This window comes from Haliaeetus leucocephalus, unplaced genomic scaffold, assembly GCF_000737465.1.
Source record: "Haliaeetus leucocephalus isolate CR32 unplaced genomic scaffold, Haliaeetus_leucocephalus-4.0 Scaffold135, whole genome shotgun sequence".
Taxonomy (NCBI): domain Eukaryota; kingdom Metazoa; phylum Chordata; class Aves; order Accipitriformes; family Accipitridae; genus Haliaeetus; species Haliaeetus leucocephalus.
Genome location: NW_010972571.1, coordinates 2,449,656 through 2,465,519, shown reverse-complemented (window position 1 = coordinate 2,465,519; position 15,864 = coordinate 2,449,656). Strand labels below are relative to the sequence as shown.

The 15,864-nt window shown below is 35.6% G+C and overlaps 1 protein-coding gene across 1 annotated transcript; it reads right to left on the bottom strand.

Annotated features, from left to right (window-relative positions):
- Positions 1–6: 6 nt before the first annotated feature.
- RAB5A (RAB5A, member RAS oncogene family) lies at positions 7–15,864 on the bottom strand. Its single transcript, XM_010585903.1, has 6 exons — positions 15,780–15,864; positions 11,550–11,800; positions 7,709–7,860; positions 6,597–6,719; positions 4,646–4,739; positions 7–1,631 (listed from the first exon to the last, which is right to left on the bottom strand). The coding sequence occupies exons 2-6, from the start codon at positions 11,710–11,712 to the stop codon at positions 1,516–1,518; spliced, it is 648 nt and encodes a 215-aa protein (XP_010584205.1). The 5' UTR covers positions 11,713–11,800; positions 15,780–15,864; the 3' UTR covers positions 7–1,515.

The following is a 15,864-nucleotide window of genomic DNA, read 5'->3' as shown; positions in this document are numbered from 1 at the left end:
CTTATGTTTAGCTGTGTCATGTATTTACTTGTAATCATCTTAAATGCTGACCCATACAGTAAATCAGACATCTTGTCTGGAACTGTGCAAATGCAATAAAACCTTCTGAAACTTTCAATAAGAAAGAGTAATCAAAAATCTTCTTTTCTTTTTTTTAAACCACTTTATTCAAACCTGAGCACCTCAATATAAAACTAAACACTGGTGAACTGTCATTTTCCTCGCTAAACCCAGATTACTGCAAATTTAAAATCTGCATGAGTAAGTTTCTGCTACCAGTTCAACATTTAAATAGACTAATTCATCTCTTCTGACACACTTGGTAGATTTCATATAATGAAAATAACTAAAAGAATTAGTGCAATATACTGGACAGATCAAAATAAAATGTACTTTGGAAAACAAAGTTGCAAAGTTCATTACTGACAGACAGCAGTACTTATGTTACAGATACAGGAGCATCATTTATTACTGTTCTAGCCATAAAGGAAGAACTTAGAACCCCCTTTGATTAGACAGGAAAAAAGTTAGCTTTAAGTAACTGTACATTCTGTATACCTTTAAGCAACTCTTAAATATTACAGAAAGTATTAAACAAATGTAGACTACAATGCAGAGTACCTATTTACAGTACATTAATATCCAAATTTAAAATCAAGTTGGATGTACATAATTGTTAGTGCACTATTTTTTTCCTTAGGGGAAAAACATAAACTGTAATGGTGAGCAATGATCAAAAACAAGAAAGAAGTCACAGTCACCAAGTTTGTTGTGGTTTTACTTGAAGAGCTCTTACAGTTTGTAGAGGAAAAAAAAAAGATCCTAAGTTGTAAAGTTGAATTTACTGGTCTGTACCCTCTGAACAGATTAGAAATGAAGTTAAATTTGATTTATCACTAATTCCTTTAGATAACTGACTGGGTTGATATAGTTTACATACAGTGTACCAACTAAAACTCCACTTTCCTGGAAGCATAGGGGTCTTAAAATTGTTAATGCAAGTATTATTTGTAATTAAATTATTAACTATGGAATGTATAACTAAACAGTAGATACCTGCAGAAACAACTGGTTGCATCAATACTGTGAATAAGTTTAAGTAATTTTTAGACCCTGTTTCTAAAAAGGTTTTAAAGCACAATTGAGAATTATGAAAAGTCCCAACTCTATTTATTATAACAGTAATCAGTATTGAGGCTACAGGAACTGGCCAATTAGGTCCACAGAAAGTAGTTCTTCTACAGCCCTAATGGTAAGTGATTTTTAAAACCTTTCAACTGAAGGAAGTTTATTCCGATTCCATCTCTCCTCTACTGCTGAAACATTATAGCCAGTGGTGGATACATGCATGTTAAAATTTTAGGTCAAAAGAAAAATCTGTATCATGAACTTGACTATTGTAAGTCTCTTCGCTGTTTGGAAGCTGTACTGGGCCAGGTTAAGCACTCCAATTCCATGGTTATTAACAGTTAGGAAGCAGAAGAATATTCAGAACAGTTTAAAGCAATTGATGTTTTAGTTACTACAACATTGACTCTTGGGTGGTTGCGTGGGTTCAGTAAGGTCTACTCCTCTTCCTCTGGCAGAGTTTGCTCCTGCATTCTGTGGTTCATTCTTGGGCAATTTTTTTGCTATAAAATCAACAAGAAATAAGAGTTAAAACTGAGATTGTACTAAGATTAAATCACCTGAGTACACAAACAGTCAACACTGTATTACTCTATAAGCATATCAATATAATCACTATAAAATCTGATTTGATTCAGTGCATTGGTAATAAAAGAAGTTAAGACACTTAACTTCTTAATGATTAACTACCTTATCTATGATTTTCAAGAGTGAAACGTATTAGCAACTTGAGCAGTAAAATTTATCTGCACTGGTATGCTATGCCATACCAGTAAATGATGGCTCTTGTGGGAATCCACCTACACAGAACAGGCTTTAAGATCAGGATGCTAGTGCTAAAAGATACAGAAAGACTGAAAAGGCACAAAACACAGAAAGAAATGGGTCAAACTACTGCCCAGCTATCTAGCCAGAGTAAGTTTTTGCGTACAACATATAAAGTAGCCCTCAGCACTAGATCAAGTCTCCTCTTTTTGGAAGTTCTCTCTTCTCTCCAGCTCTTATGAGTCAATTGACAGTGATAATTTCTTTGTTGTCCTTGTAGCTCCAGGGTAGCTCCTCAGTCCTGACGTGAAAGATAAGGGTAACAAATGTTACCCTTCTGAGCATTAGCTCATCTTAGCAATATTCTGATGGAGAGAATGCCAAGTTCTATGTAAAAGGACTTCCATGGGGCCATCTTGCCCATGTTACCAGGGCCCAACAACCATCCCTATTCTACAGTTTGGCTGCATGCTTCAACTCCAAAGTAATTACTTTGACCAGCTTTTTTCCTAAAAGTAATGAAATGCAAGTATAACAGCCAGAAACCCAGCAGAGTACACATCAACAAGATGTGTTATGATGCTAGATAATCTCAGGGTGCTACGTAATCTTGTCTAGGCTCCCTTTCCCACAAAAGGTTAGACCAGACCATCTATTGAGGTCCTTTCCACCTTGGGCTGTTCTACGATCCTGTGATAGAACCCAAGAGTTGACATGGTATTAAGCTGCTGAGACAGTACAAAGGGACAAAGCACCAGTTGAAAAATGCTGTCAGAGCACTGTTGTTTTGGATTCTAGATACATTCTAGAACTGTAAATTAATATGATTTTTGTAAATGGAAGCTCTGAAAGAGCTCTGAAGCAGTCAATTTACAAGCGGCTGTAGTTTGCAGCCATCAATTCTGTCCACGTTCTCATTTTTCTTTTTCTCCCATTTTTGATGACCATATTTACACATGGTCCTAAAAACTGCATCCGTGTTGTGCAAAAGGCCATTCCAAGTTCCATGCAATACTTATAGCCTCATCGAGATTTCCTTTCAGGGTCCACTGCTGCACAGATCTTGTTCTGATGCACTGACAAAGCTGAATTTCACTCATCAATGTGAAAGAATACTCACATGGACAACCAGTCTTGCAGACAAAATACCTAGGTACTGACTGGGCATTGTTTTCTCAAGTTTACTTTGTATACTTCATTAAAATATGGAGAGATAAGAACTATTGTTGATATAACAAATTACCCCCAAAATTATCAGATTTTGGGGATTAATTTTCTTTCTTTTTTTAAACAACATGCAAACTGCATCTTTAAACAAATTAATTTTAAAATTTCACCAGAACAGTGTAATTGAGCATTTCTGTACCATTAAATGCAAGCCTATCTAGAGCATTTATGAGAAAAATATACTTTCTACTCATACAGTTATGTGTTGTACCCCTCCTCCCCAAGTATTTATAGTTAATATGAAGCAAGTACTTGTTGTAAAGTGTTGCTATAGTGATAATTTAACTTGCATCTGCTCAAAGTTTGAACCACCCCACAAATTACTTCCTGCTTTACTGATCTGGAAAGCAGAAGATCAGAGCTCTTTAAACATTTAATTTTGATAGCAATGCTTTTTTCACAAAAAGAAGTGGGATTGAGAGGTCACTGTAGTGCAAAACATGAAACAGATTTAATAAGGTTACTTGACAGTATACATTACTATACCCCAGTAGCAGAGCCACTACTGTGATTAAGGTTATTACTAAATAGGTTGGTGACCAGCCTAAAAACGCATGCTTTCTTTTTCCTTCACTTTCAAAATTTTATTAACAATGAAATACAATTTTGTGTCTATCAATGGAATTCACAAAATTTCTTAGTAATTTATACTTACTATTACATGTTAGCATCTTTACAGAAATCCCTAAGATTATGTTAGGCCTAATAATGTATTAGTAAATTTACTTGTCACATGAAGTGTCCTTTATTTATACTTGGACATTGCATTTAAGTGCACATTGTCATCTTAGGCACAACTTTTGGATTTCAGATAGCTGCATTTGGAATTCAAGCAAAATTTTAACACAAAAGTGTATTTAGCAAATATTTTGCTTAGACTAAAATGAATACTTGACTTTTTTTTAAGCAAGCTTATTATCATTCTCCCATTTTGAAATGTTTCCAGCTTCAATTACAGCTGTCTCATAAGAGGTACGTTATTCCAGGTTCTGCACCTGTCCAAGGCAGTGTCGAATCTGCTGCAAACAACATACCATCAAAAGGCACACATGTATACACTTTCACTTACATTCTTACACTTATTTGATTAAAAAATGTCAAGTACATCTTACAATTAAGAAAAGCTGTGTAAAGCTTTTCATAGTTACCTATACCATGGGAAAGGTGGGGTTTTTGTATATAACAACTAAAGCTTAATTTTGCTTGAACTTAAAGCAGTGCAAGTTTTCATCATGGAATCAAAACAGGTACACGGAGCTTGCTGACAGACTTCAAAAGTGACCTAGCTTAGCTATTCCAAGTTAACTCAACTGTTTTGGTGCTTGACAGAAGGCCTGTGCAACTGTGCTTCAAGTAAGTTTATCTGACTTCTGAACATCAAAAAGGATCTGAAAGGGCCTAAGGAAATGTCACTGCCAGAAATAATTCAGGTGAAAACGAAAAGATCTTGGGTTTGGAAGATTGTGATAGATATCTATCTCATGAAAACAATTCCCTTAAATTCTCAGTTTGTTCATAAACTCACCAATTGCCATGAATATTTCATTTACATTCATAGATGTTTTGGCAGACGTCTCCATGAACAATAAGCTGTTGTCATCTGCATAAGCCTGTGCTTCCTGAAAGTTAACATAAGAATGCATTACTTGATTAAAAAAAAAATAATCACATAATCATTACACATTGTACTTTTATTGCGACTAAGGAACAATTTCTATACCATTTTGAAAGAAAGAAAGTTTGTTTAGACAGCCATGTGACAATGTGTTATTCATCAGCTATGAAGAAGTCACAATTCCATCATGCAGTTAAACATTTAGAACTGCAATCTTAAAAATCCCTACTCATCTTAAAAATATCCAGATGGAAAAATCTCAGACAAAACTAAATAATAAATAAAAGTATTTATTAAAAAGTCAACCCTGATCCAGAACACTAGCTGTGATAGCAAGAACGAATAAGCTCCAGAAAGTGCCATCAAATGTCAGAAAGTCTATTATTACCCGGGAAAGAAGGCAATTTGTGAACTATCTTGAATCTTTCATTGAGGCAGATGTATCAGAACAGTTTCATTATCCTCACAGAAACTCAACATTATAAAACAAATACAGTATTAAGTATCTTGCCACATTATCTCCTTTTTCAGGCTGAATTTTGATCTGAATACACTGTTTGTAAGAAGTTTCCTATTTTTGCCACTTCCTGTTAGCCAATTCAGCTGACAATCCCCAGCTTATGCTTGTGTAACTGCCATTGCATTCAATAGGAAATCTACAAAAAGCCAAACTACAGAATACCTATGATGAAAAAAATAATCTACAGCATTCTATATTCATTTAAGTGACATCTACTAGTATCTATGTAACTATATCTGAAATAACACATGAACAAATACCTAGACATCTAAAATGTGCTTTGCCACGAGAAAGGATTGTCAAGCCTGTGAGGAGCCCATAAATCCACATTAACAAAAGAATGAACATTTGAAAAATATTAAGATTGTAATTGTACAAAAAATAGTAATGGTAGTTCTACTTTGGTAATTAAATTTGATTAAGTTTTTGATTGCACACATGTATGAAATTTTTGTGAAATACCACGATTTTTTACAAAGCACAAAGGTCTTCTGTTACACAGCTTTATGTTACCATTGACACGTAAGTATAAAATTAGAAAACTGCATTGTTGAATTCTGGCAGAAAAATACCTAAAACACACTGCTAACCTTCATAGTCCGACTCCTACAGTTATAAAAGGATTCATTACTATACACAGCAGTATCTCACACAGTGACACCAAATACCAATTAAAACCATTAAGAGAATTAATGACTAATAAATATGATCTTAATTCAAATTCAATCAATCATGAATGGACCAGAACCACCTGCAGTAAGTTTTACATGCTTTGGCAGCTATTTTCTGATGACTCGGTTAAACATTCTAGAAGATAAAATATATCAGTGAGAGCACAGATACATCCACTAAACTAAAAAGAATGCCATGAAAACCACAATTAAAACTTGCACACTGCTTCAACAGTATGGCCTAAGCAAGTTAAGTACATCAATCAGCTTTGTATCATATGATAATCAAAATTCTCCTGCCGACAAGTCAGAGAGAATGGTTTGCACTGAGAGCTACTACTACCTCACCCATTGAAACTCTAGTTGCTGGTAATTTTGGGTAGAAGACAAGAGGCCACACCAAAGAACAGAACTGCAATTAGCCTTAAAAAATATGCTAATAAATTAGTTATTCCTCAAAGTCAAACTTAATTAATCAAAAAAGTCTATTGCTACATATCACTTGTACAGAAATAGATTTTTTCAGTAGCATGTATAATTTAATTAGTCTCAGCTGATGTTTATATTTAACAGCATGACCTCTGTAACAACTAGCTAGGCTATGCATATAAGCTCCTCCTATGTTTATTTACTTTCTATTTCAAGAAATATACAGAAATTATGTACATACCTGGAAATCCACAGCTCTTTTGTTAGCTAGATCAGCTTTGTTTCCTGCTAAAGCTATTACAATGTTAGGACTTGCTTGTCGCTGAAGTTCTTTGACCCAATTTTTCGCTCTGGCAAAGGATTCCTGTTAATGATTGCAAAATGATGCAACTGAGTTTTGTCATCCTTTTGTACTCACCTATTATCCCAATCTCTGTTATCTATACTTCAAGCAAAAGACCAATGCAAGGCTGCTACCTTTGTCCAAAGGCACACTCGAACCTACCAACTGAGCTTTTTAAAATGAAACATTCCTACCTTAGTTCTCAAATGTGCTTAGTTGGGATAATGCTGAAAAAGTAAGTAAAGATAGGAAGATCTTTGTGTTGACAGAGTAAGGAAAGAGAAGTGATTGAGAGAGAAAACAGGAATTTAAATTTCTCTTCTAGAAGAATCAAGTTTATGAACAGCTATATTGAAAGGGTCTCGAAACACTTTCTAATTACTAAGCACTGTTCATTATGGTACAGGGCTTCTGGTTTTTTTGAGGGTTTCGGTTTTTAAGTCTCATTTTACCAAAACCAAGTGAAGCTTATCTGATCTAAGTTCAAATAAAAAGAAATCACATAACCTTAGGGTTTGGTCTCAATGGCTTGTGCTGCCTTTCCAATCCCTACCTGTAACTTGCAATAATACAATATTAAAAATAATGTCTTTCACAATCAGAAATAAAGTGCCACCACGAATGTGGTGACAGTAACACCTCAATTCTGATGAACTGATTTAAAGGTGGGTTTGAAACACTTCCACAACAGAATTTGCTTTCTTTCTCTCTTTAATACAATAAAAAAAAAAACCTAGAAATGGTCTTTTGTCAAGAAAAGTTTACAGACACAATTTAACATTACATAGTCCAACATGAAATAAGCAACCTGATCCAGTGAAAGATGTCACTACCCATGCCAGGGGGGTTGGACTAGATGACCTTTAAAGGCCCCTTCCAACGCAAACCATTCTCTGATTCTACGGAACAATGAATTCATTCACACAAATCAGTGAGAAAAATTAAGGAAAGATTGATGCAAGACTGCTAACTTCCAAATCCCCCTTGTACCTCCCTAATATAGTACTTACCTCATTTGTGATGTCGTATACCACTATAGCTGCTTGCGCGCCTCTGTAGTACATGGGTGCTAAACTGTGGTACCGCTCTTGCCCAGCAGTATCCCAGATTTCAAATTTTACCGTTGTATCGTCAAGACATACAGTCTGGGTTAGAAAAGCAGCTACAAAAAAGATAGAGGTGCTGAAACCAGAAGTCTGCTTGTATCTCTATATTCTTATAAAATTATGTTCACCGAGATGCAAATATTTCCATAAACAATTCAAGCCTATTATTAAAATATAGCAGGTTTGAAGCAAGCATTAGCTGATAGACCATAACTCTGATCAACAGAGAACAGTTATTTAAACAACCAGTCTTTCCTCAAGTTAAGGACATAACAAAGCAATAATTGGAAAGAAACCCCCCCACCTTCTTTTTTAGTAGTGAATCTGAGTAACCACAAGCCTTCTCTTAAGTCTTGTAGAAGCACTTCTTCCTGCTTCAACAGACTATACAGAGTACCAGTAACAGCATCCCATCATGCTATAATCCAACAGTTGAGATATTTACAGTTTTACACATTTACATTACTTGAATAGTATTTTAAAGCCTTGATTTTCAGCTCCTGACAACTCTACATTAGCTAATGGGTATGGAAGAAACAATCACTTCTCAAAAGTTCTTGTTCTTAAAGCAGCCATATTTTTGACTTTGCAAGTGATCTCAAGAATTGATTTCAGCATAATTTTGACAGCCTGCAGTTTCAGGGAAACTTGCATCCATTGCCACTACAGCTGAATGCATTACCATAAACCATGGTCTTCTAATTACAGAAAACAGTAAGTCACTTATTCCAAGACTTCAAACAGTTACTCCTCGTAAAGATTTTCCATTCAGATTAAGGTACATATTAGAAATAGGGAGGTAAGTACCCACACAATATAGAAACCCATATTACAAAACTAAGCTAGAATCTCAAGAATTTCTTGGGGAAAAATAAACACTGAAAAGCAAGATTTCCTTGTACTGGGTTCCCTTAACCCTTTGAGTTTTTACTCAGCCATCTTTTCTACCTTAGCTTTAGAAGTTTAAAAATAAGCACACGGCTATTACAGTGGTCTGACAGGCTGTCTTGATTACCTGCTTTGTTTGCCCAGTTATAGTACATACACAACAGAAAATGCAATAATTCCAAGAATTTAGATGAAAGTTTGAGCAATCCAGCATAAATGCTTGGAGTTGTTTTTCCAGCCATACAGTGAAATACTGTGGACTGGCTTGTCCTTGCTCCTTCCACAAACAAACAACAACAAAAATATTTTAAGACCTTCTGCTTGATGAAACACTAAGGGAAGCCCCCTAGCTGGCTGAACTGGGGTCTCTCATTACTAAGCATACTGACAGACTGTGGCCGATTTAAATCAAATGTCTGAAGAGGCACTGACCCATAACGCTTGCATAGCTGGGATGTTACCCTGTCCCACATACTCCCAAGACATCATAGCTTATGAATCATTCCCAAACTGCTGCAACTTTCAACTCATTACAGTAAACCAAAAGCAAGTCAATCTTGCTTTATAAAGGACACCGTAACTACCATACAGAAGCTGACTAGTTAAGTGGTCAAGTGTTCCTGTTTCAGGGGTATTAGCATCCATCACAGATGAGCAGGCAGGTTGGAGAAGGTAAAGGCTTTGATGTTCCAATGTTAAAGCACCATAAAGCTCTCTAAATGCTAAATATCCAAGCACTGGTAAAACAGGCTCCTCTTGGTAGCTCCCTAAGCAGCCCAGAACCAAAATAAAAAAAACCCAAAACATACATCCTGCATCAGACTAAGGGCTTCCTCCTCAGAACCAGCTCAACATTCTATTTCTCCAAGGCAGAGACAAGATGTCTGTAAGAACTTCAAATTCCACTTGTTTAACATTATTCTCTTCAACAGAAGAATGTACCTACACTCCATAAATGAAGGGATGTACTCAGGAAGAGAATTAAAACAAGGGTTTTATTCTATGACATCCTCTTGTTTTTGTTGAAAGGAACATTTTAACCACCACAAAATGCCTGTAGCATTTTGCTTCTGCAAACAAGGTAACTTTCTTCTATCTTGCAAGGCCATAGTAATTGGCAATTAATCAGCTGTGTTAATTATCTGAAAGCCTATCATCCTTAACAGCCATACTTTTGTCTTAAGCAAATAACAGGCATTGCTACACTAGTCTGAAGTGGCAAAGTCTAGTTATCAAACACACCACCACCATCCAACATGTCTGCCTTTAACTGCACTGTCTTTCAGATGTTTTTATTCAGATTCACAATGCACATAAGCCCCTCTTTGTTAAAAGGCCCTTCTGTATACAAAGAAAATTACGCTTTAGACAACTACAAGCTACAGAGTTAGACAGCTTTCTCGATAGAAAACTTTTTCTGAATTGCAGCATTGCTATGTTTCATATCTCCCAGTTGTATTATACGGCATTTCCTTGTTTCTATTTTATAGAGAACAGATGCAAGTTAGTACAGAGATTACATTAAACTCTACATATCAGAACTTGAACTTAAGCTCTTGTTTAACCTTTGTATAGATTTTAAACAGTGTAACAGGGTGTGGGTTATCCCTAGTTCTACCCAGACACTAAAACAAGAAAACACAAAAAGGAGGTTAAATGAATTGGAGATCACTGAAATTGAACAATGAATTTCACTTCATTTTAACAGTGTTTTTTTAACTAAAAACCACGTTGATATTGGGAAGTTAATTCACTATAGATCATATTACCACATAGCTGTACGAGATAATAAGGAAACATTTCACACTAACACTTATCCTAAAGCCATTATGAAACACACAAAGGCAAAAGCAAGCATTAGTAAGGCTGCTAAAGGAGGAAAAAAAGTGGTTCTCCATTTATGCTGACAGATACACAAAATAAATACATGTAACAGCTAGAAATAGGGTAAAAAAAATGATGCAATGAAATTCAGCTTGTATTGATTTTTGTAAGCTTTGTAGATTGTTTACATTTCAACAACTGTTCATGTGTAAAGACACACACAGACCACAGAAAGAGCTTCACATAAATACTACAATGAAACAGACTGATTCATGCAAGCAGCAACAGGGACTACTGGAGAATATTTATCAATCCATATATTTGTTTAAGTTTGTATGCTGTTGGGTAGTTTTAGGATAAGTCTAAATTTATCCAAGGATGAATACAGCTCAAAGAACAAGCAACTTCAACATACAATATAACAGAAGAAATCTGTCGGGGGGTTGGGGGTGGGATAAAAATCTGTTCACAGTTAAACAGATTTATTTTTTTTAATTCTAGTAGCCAGCACCTGTTCTGTTTGAAGTCACAAAATGTAAAACCAGCACATTAAATTCTGTGATTACTAACAAAGAAAGGTATATCCAGAAATGTAGCAAGTTCTCCCAAATCAAAAGCAAAGCCAGGACGCATAAATGACAACACAACCTTTTCTGATAATGCAGCATTTTGTTTTCATAGAAACTAAGTTCTTAATTCTTATTAAGCAGTTATTTTGTGCATTAAGCACACAGCACAATTAAAATAGCCACACATCCACCCACAAACAAAATGTAACATCAAGCCCAGTTTTCAAAACTAAGCAGTTCAAGCACACATTTGCTTTCTCCACTTGACATGGATGTTTGCTACAGCCTTGTGCCAACTACAACTTCTAGCTTAGAAAGTTATAGTTCTCAATTAGAGACATAGGGCTCAGATTTGATCCTTGCTGTCAATAATCCATTCTAGAAGTGCCATTACATTCAAGGTTGTCAAGGGCAAGGACAACATAAACTCAACGTGAAACAAATTAACAGGATAATTTTCTCACCTCCAATCGTACTTTCTTGAAACTCATGAAACTGTCCTTTTACAAAACGAAGCACCAAACTTGATTTGCCAACTGCAGACTCTCCTAGAAGTACTAGTTTGAACTGGCAAATTTTATTTCCAGCATTTGGCCCATTGGGTCTTGTTGCTCCTCGATTAGCCATGCCCAAATTAGAAAGAAGTCCTTTTTTTCAAGCTCTTGAAAGCAAGTTCCAGGATTCAGATCTCAATGGTGCTTCTGCCAGTAACAACCTGTTTGTGAAAGACAGTGGGTGGTATTAGATTTACAAAACAAGTAAGAAAAATCTTATTCACTAATGCAACATGGATTACATGTAACTTGTCCTAATATTTACTAAAGTCAATAGTCCAGAGTATAGCTACCACCACTGTTAAGATGTCAACTATAGACAAAATCTATGACAAATGAACCAGTTATCTTCTTCAGTACCTACTCTTCCTATTAAAGCTTCAAATTTGGACATCAAAACCCAATTATGTTTCTTCTTGCAAGACTTCAGTCTCTTACTTCTTAACATATCAAGACTGAAGTATAACACAATGGATTCAGACTTTCACATTATTGGTAAAATATCAAATTACAAGAAATAATATTTTTTCCATAATTTTGCTATTGCTAAGCAATATTCCAAAGTCAGCACCACTAAAGGATACTAAAAAAATGAGCAAATTGGGAAAACTCAATCACCGCATCAAGTTCTTTGCAAGTATATTTCATCAATTCACTTCTACCATGTATATCAAATGCAATTTCCTTAAATAAAAGTACAGAAAATCTTGACATACAAATCATTAATACATTCTCCAGTTAATAATTGTACGTTAATAAGGAAACCCACAAAGCCTTCCATATGTAGAAAAATGGATTTTCTTGACCAGTAAGAATTCCAGATCCCTTTGGGCAAGACACCAGAGAACTATCATATGATGATAAATTGCTACTTCCAATACTAACACATGTGCTAGCAGATCAATATTCACAACAGAGACCTTTGTTAACAACAAGTATGAATACTGTATTCCTTAGTCTACCTACTCTTCTTCCAAATTCCTTAAAAAAAAAAATCACAATATTTATTCATATGGACAGGGAAGCCTTTAGACTCTGCTGGTATCACTTCTGAGCCCAAGTTTTATGTTTTTACACACTTAACAGTAGAGATTAAATCTTTTTGCAGGTAGACATTGCTGTATGAAAGACTGGCATAATAATTTTCTGTATTCTCTTTCCTCCCAGTTCCCAAAACAAAATTCCAAGTGAGCCCATCGGAAATATGCCTGAGTAATGGTCACTCAGCTCTCAGCAAGAGAAACACCTGCTTCTGTATTTCTGCTACCAAAAAACCCCAAACCAAACCAAAACCCAGTCTATAAATTTGTCCTACTCCAGTTGATTACTGGAATTGTGCACACTGTGGGGATACAGCGTTCCTAGCATCTAGAATGCAAGTTAGTTTAGAGCATGTTCTCCTACTGCAGAAAATGGCTTTAATACATACGTTGCAAAAAGGTAAGCAAACTTACTACTTTCAAATGATTTCTTGCTCCTTCTTCCTTATGGTAAAGCAACAACATTTTAAACCAAGCAGTAGTCTTTAGCCATCTTCTCATTTCAAACGACTTGGCACATATCAGGCACTTGAGCATTCCAGTTTGCTACACACCTAGCTCAGACACTAATCCTTCATTCTCCTTCCTAACTCTCCCTTTTGTAAACTCAACACAAGTCCCGAAGAATCTTCTTTTCTGGAAAGTGCTTCTAGCACTCTAGCAGAATCCCATCCTCCACTAAGATATTCCCTTACGAACTAATTTCTATGCAATAAATGAGAAAGTGAATAAATAATGCTAAGATTTCTAACGTAACAGTTGAAAAACTGGTATATTATTTCTCAGTATAAACAGAACTTGAATATAGGTCTTAGAAAAAAACATTTTCAACATCTTAAAGGCACTCCTATCTGCTCATGTTGCTCATCTTCCCATACCTCTCAAAATAATTTAGCTTCTTCCAGGCAGGATATTCCAAGCTTGTATTCATCCCTGTCTGTCCTGAGTTTGTGTCCTGTTTGACTATTATGATATCCTTAAATCAACAGATTTTTTTTTAATTGCACATGATCTAATCGATATCAAATTTTAGACATATGTTCTTACAAACATGTGAAAGTGTACTACAGTGAAAGAATGTTTCTCTGAAGCAAAAAAGCCCCTGCATATCCAACCACCATTATTATCAAGTACCATGATAACTACGTACTAAAATTCTCTCTCATTAAATTAATTTTGGTTGAATATTTTAGAATACAGTAATGGATCCAGTTATTTTAAAAGTACCAGACCTTTCATCCTTACAGCATAACCCAACTCATGCCCAGCTGGTGTACTGATTCTCAGGCAAGACTCTTCCCCCCCACATGTGCTGCTGAAATACGCTTCAGAAGTTGTGGAGCAATTTGGATAAAAATGGATCAGTGACAACAGTTAATCTCTCCCTAATTATACTATAAGAGAGAAAGCAGCAAGGCATAGCCAAAATATAGGTAGCTCAAAATACGGTTAGCCATTTGTTTATATTTTCCTTTGCAAAATTAATGAAGACAATTAAGTTATTTCTGTTTTAAAATTAAATACACCTGTTTGCTATAGCATTCTGGTGTGTTTGGATAACCATGATATAATTTAAAACCTTTTAATCTTAATTCCTCCCATGTTTTTCTACACTCTGCAGCATCAACAAAGACTCAAGGACTATACCTAATGACCTCGCGAGTTAGTACTCTTTGGAACAAGCGACTTCTAGATGACACACAGTAAGGAAATCAACCCACCACACTGGTTACTAGCTATGACTACGTTTTCCCTTGCTGTTTCCCATACTGAGAGCAAAAGGAGGCATGACAGAAAAACAGGCAAGACTGATTTAACTCACGTAAGATATTATTTGTTTCAACCAGCCATTTACAGCTTTTAGTTATTCAGATTTATATCACCTACAAAACAGTAATTACTATCCCTTGAAAAACTCCTTCAGAACCCAAAGCTGAAACAGGTTGTCAAGAAAAATAGCTACCTAATTTGATTTTTGTAGATGCCCAAGCTACAGAAGCTGTAAACTACAGCTGTAGTGTAAACACACACTTACAACATCCCCCCCCTCCCCAAATCATTCTAGACACTCAGATACCACGTAGAAAAGTAACTAGCTGTCAAGATGACAGAGATCACACTACCTGAGAGGAAGGCCAGCAAGTCCCAGGAACATACTTCAAACATCATTCATTCAATAGTCACATCAATATATCTAATAACTTAATAATAAAACCTACTACAGTCATACCGCCCACTTTTTAACAGCTCAGGATAAAAAAAACATGCAAGACTGAAAAACCTGATAGAGCATTTTCATGTATTAAAAAAGTCACTAACACCTCCTATAAGTGTATATTGAAATCACAACCTTTTGAAGTTTCACATGACATTGAAACTGTTCAGTAAGTTCACAACATGGCAGCATACAAACATGAAAAACAAGGAACAGATTTTTGTAATCTGAAGAGAAGCAGTACTACAGTTTGACATAGCCATTACAGAATGGTTTTGGCCTGTTCTTTTCACATTTGTGTGGTGAACATAGGGCCTCACAAGGATTTAAAAGTAGATTTCAATGCTACAGACCCCGTGCATTCTCCAAGTGTCAGGTCACATTCATTCTCCAGTTCCTTAAGTCACCTGTAAAATACTAGCCTTGAGAACTAAAAAAAAACCACACCACACAAGAGTGGAATACTACATTCAGTACCCTACATACACACCACAAATTCAAGTCTTTTCTGGCAAATCACTTTCAAGACAATTCCAAACACTTACTTCAAGTGCTTAGCAGCCATACCTATTTTTTAGCCTTAGCTTTGGTGAAAATTTCTAGGAAAAGACCCGCTAACATCCCCCCCCTCCATTTTTGTATGCTAAGCAGACTTTGTATTCAATGCATTTGTAACATGTGAAGAAAGAAAACCTTGGTAAGGCATTTTCATTCATCTACACAAAAGCAAGTACACAACTGTTGGACTTGAACCAAGCTCTTAAACTGATACGTATGGAAGTTATGTAATGGAATTACTTACATAAAAATCTTCTGAGGAAAATACTATGGAAGTTTCTTAGATGGATGGCTTCACATGGATAATAATGAGGGAGATTTTCTTACTTTTATAGAGTTTAATGTGAGAACTCCATCATGTATTAAAAAGCAAGGCCCATTTTGCAGTCTTGGGCACTGCAGATACATAGGT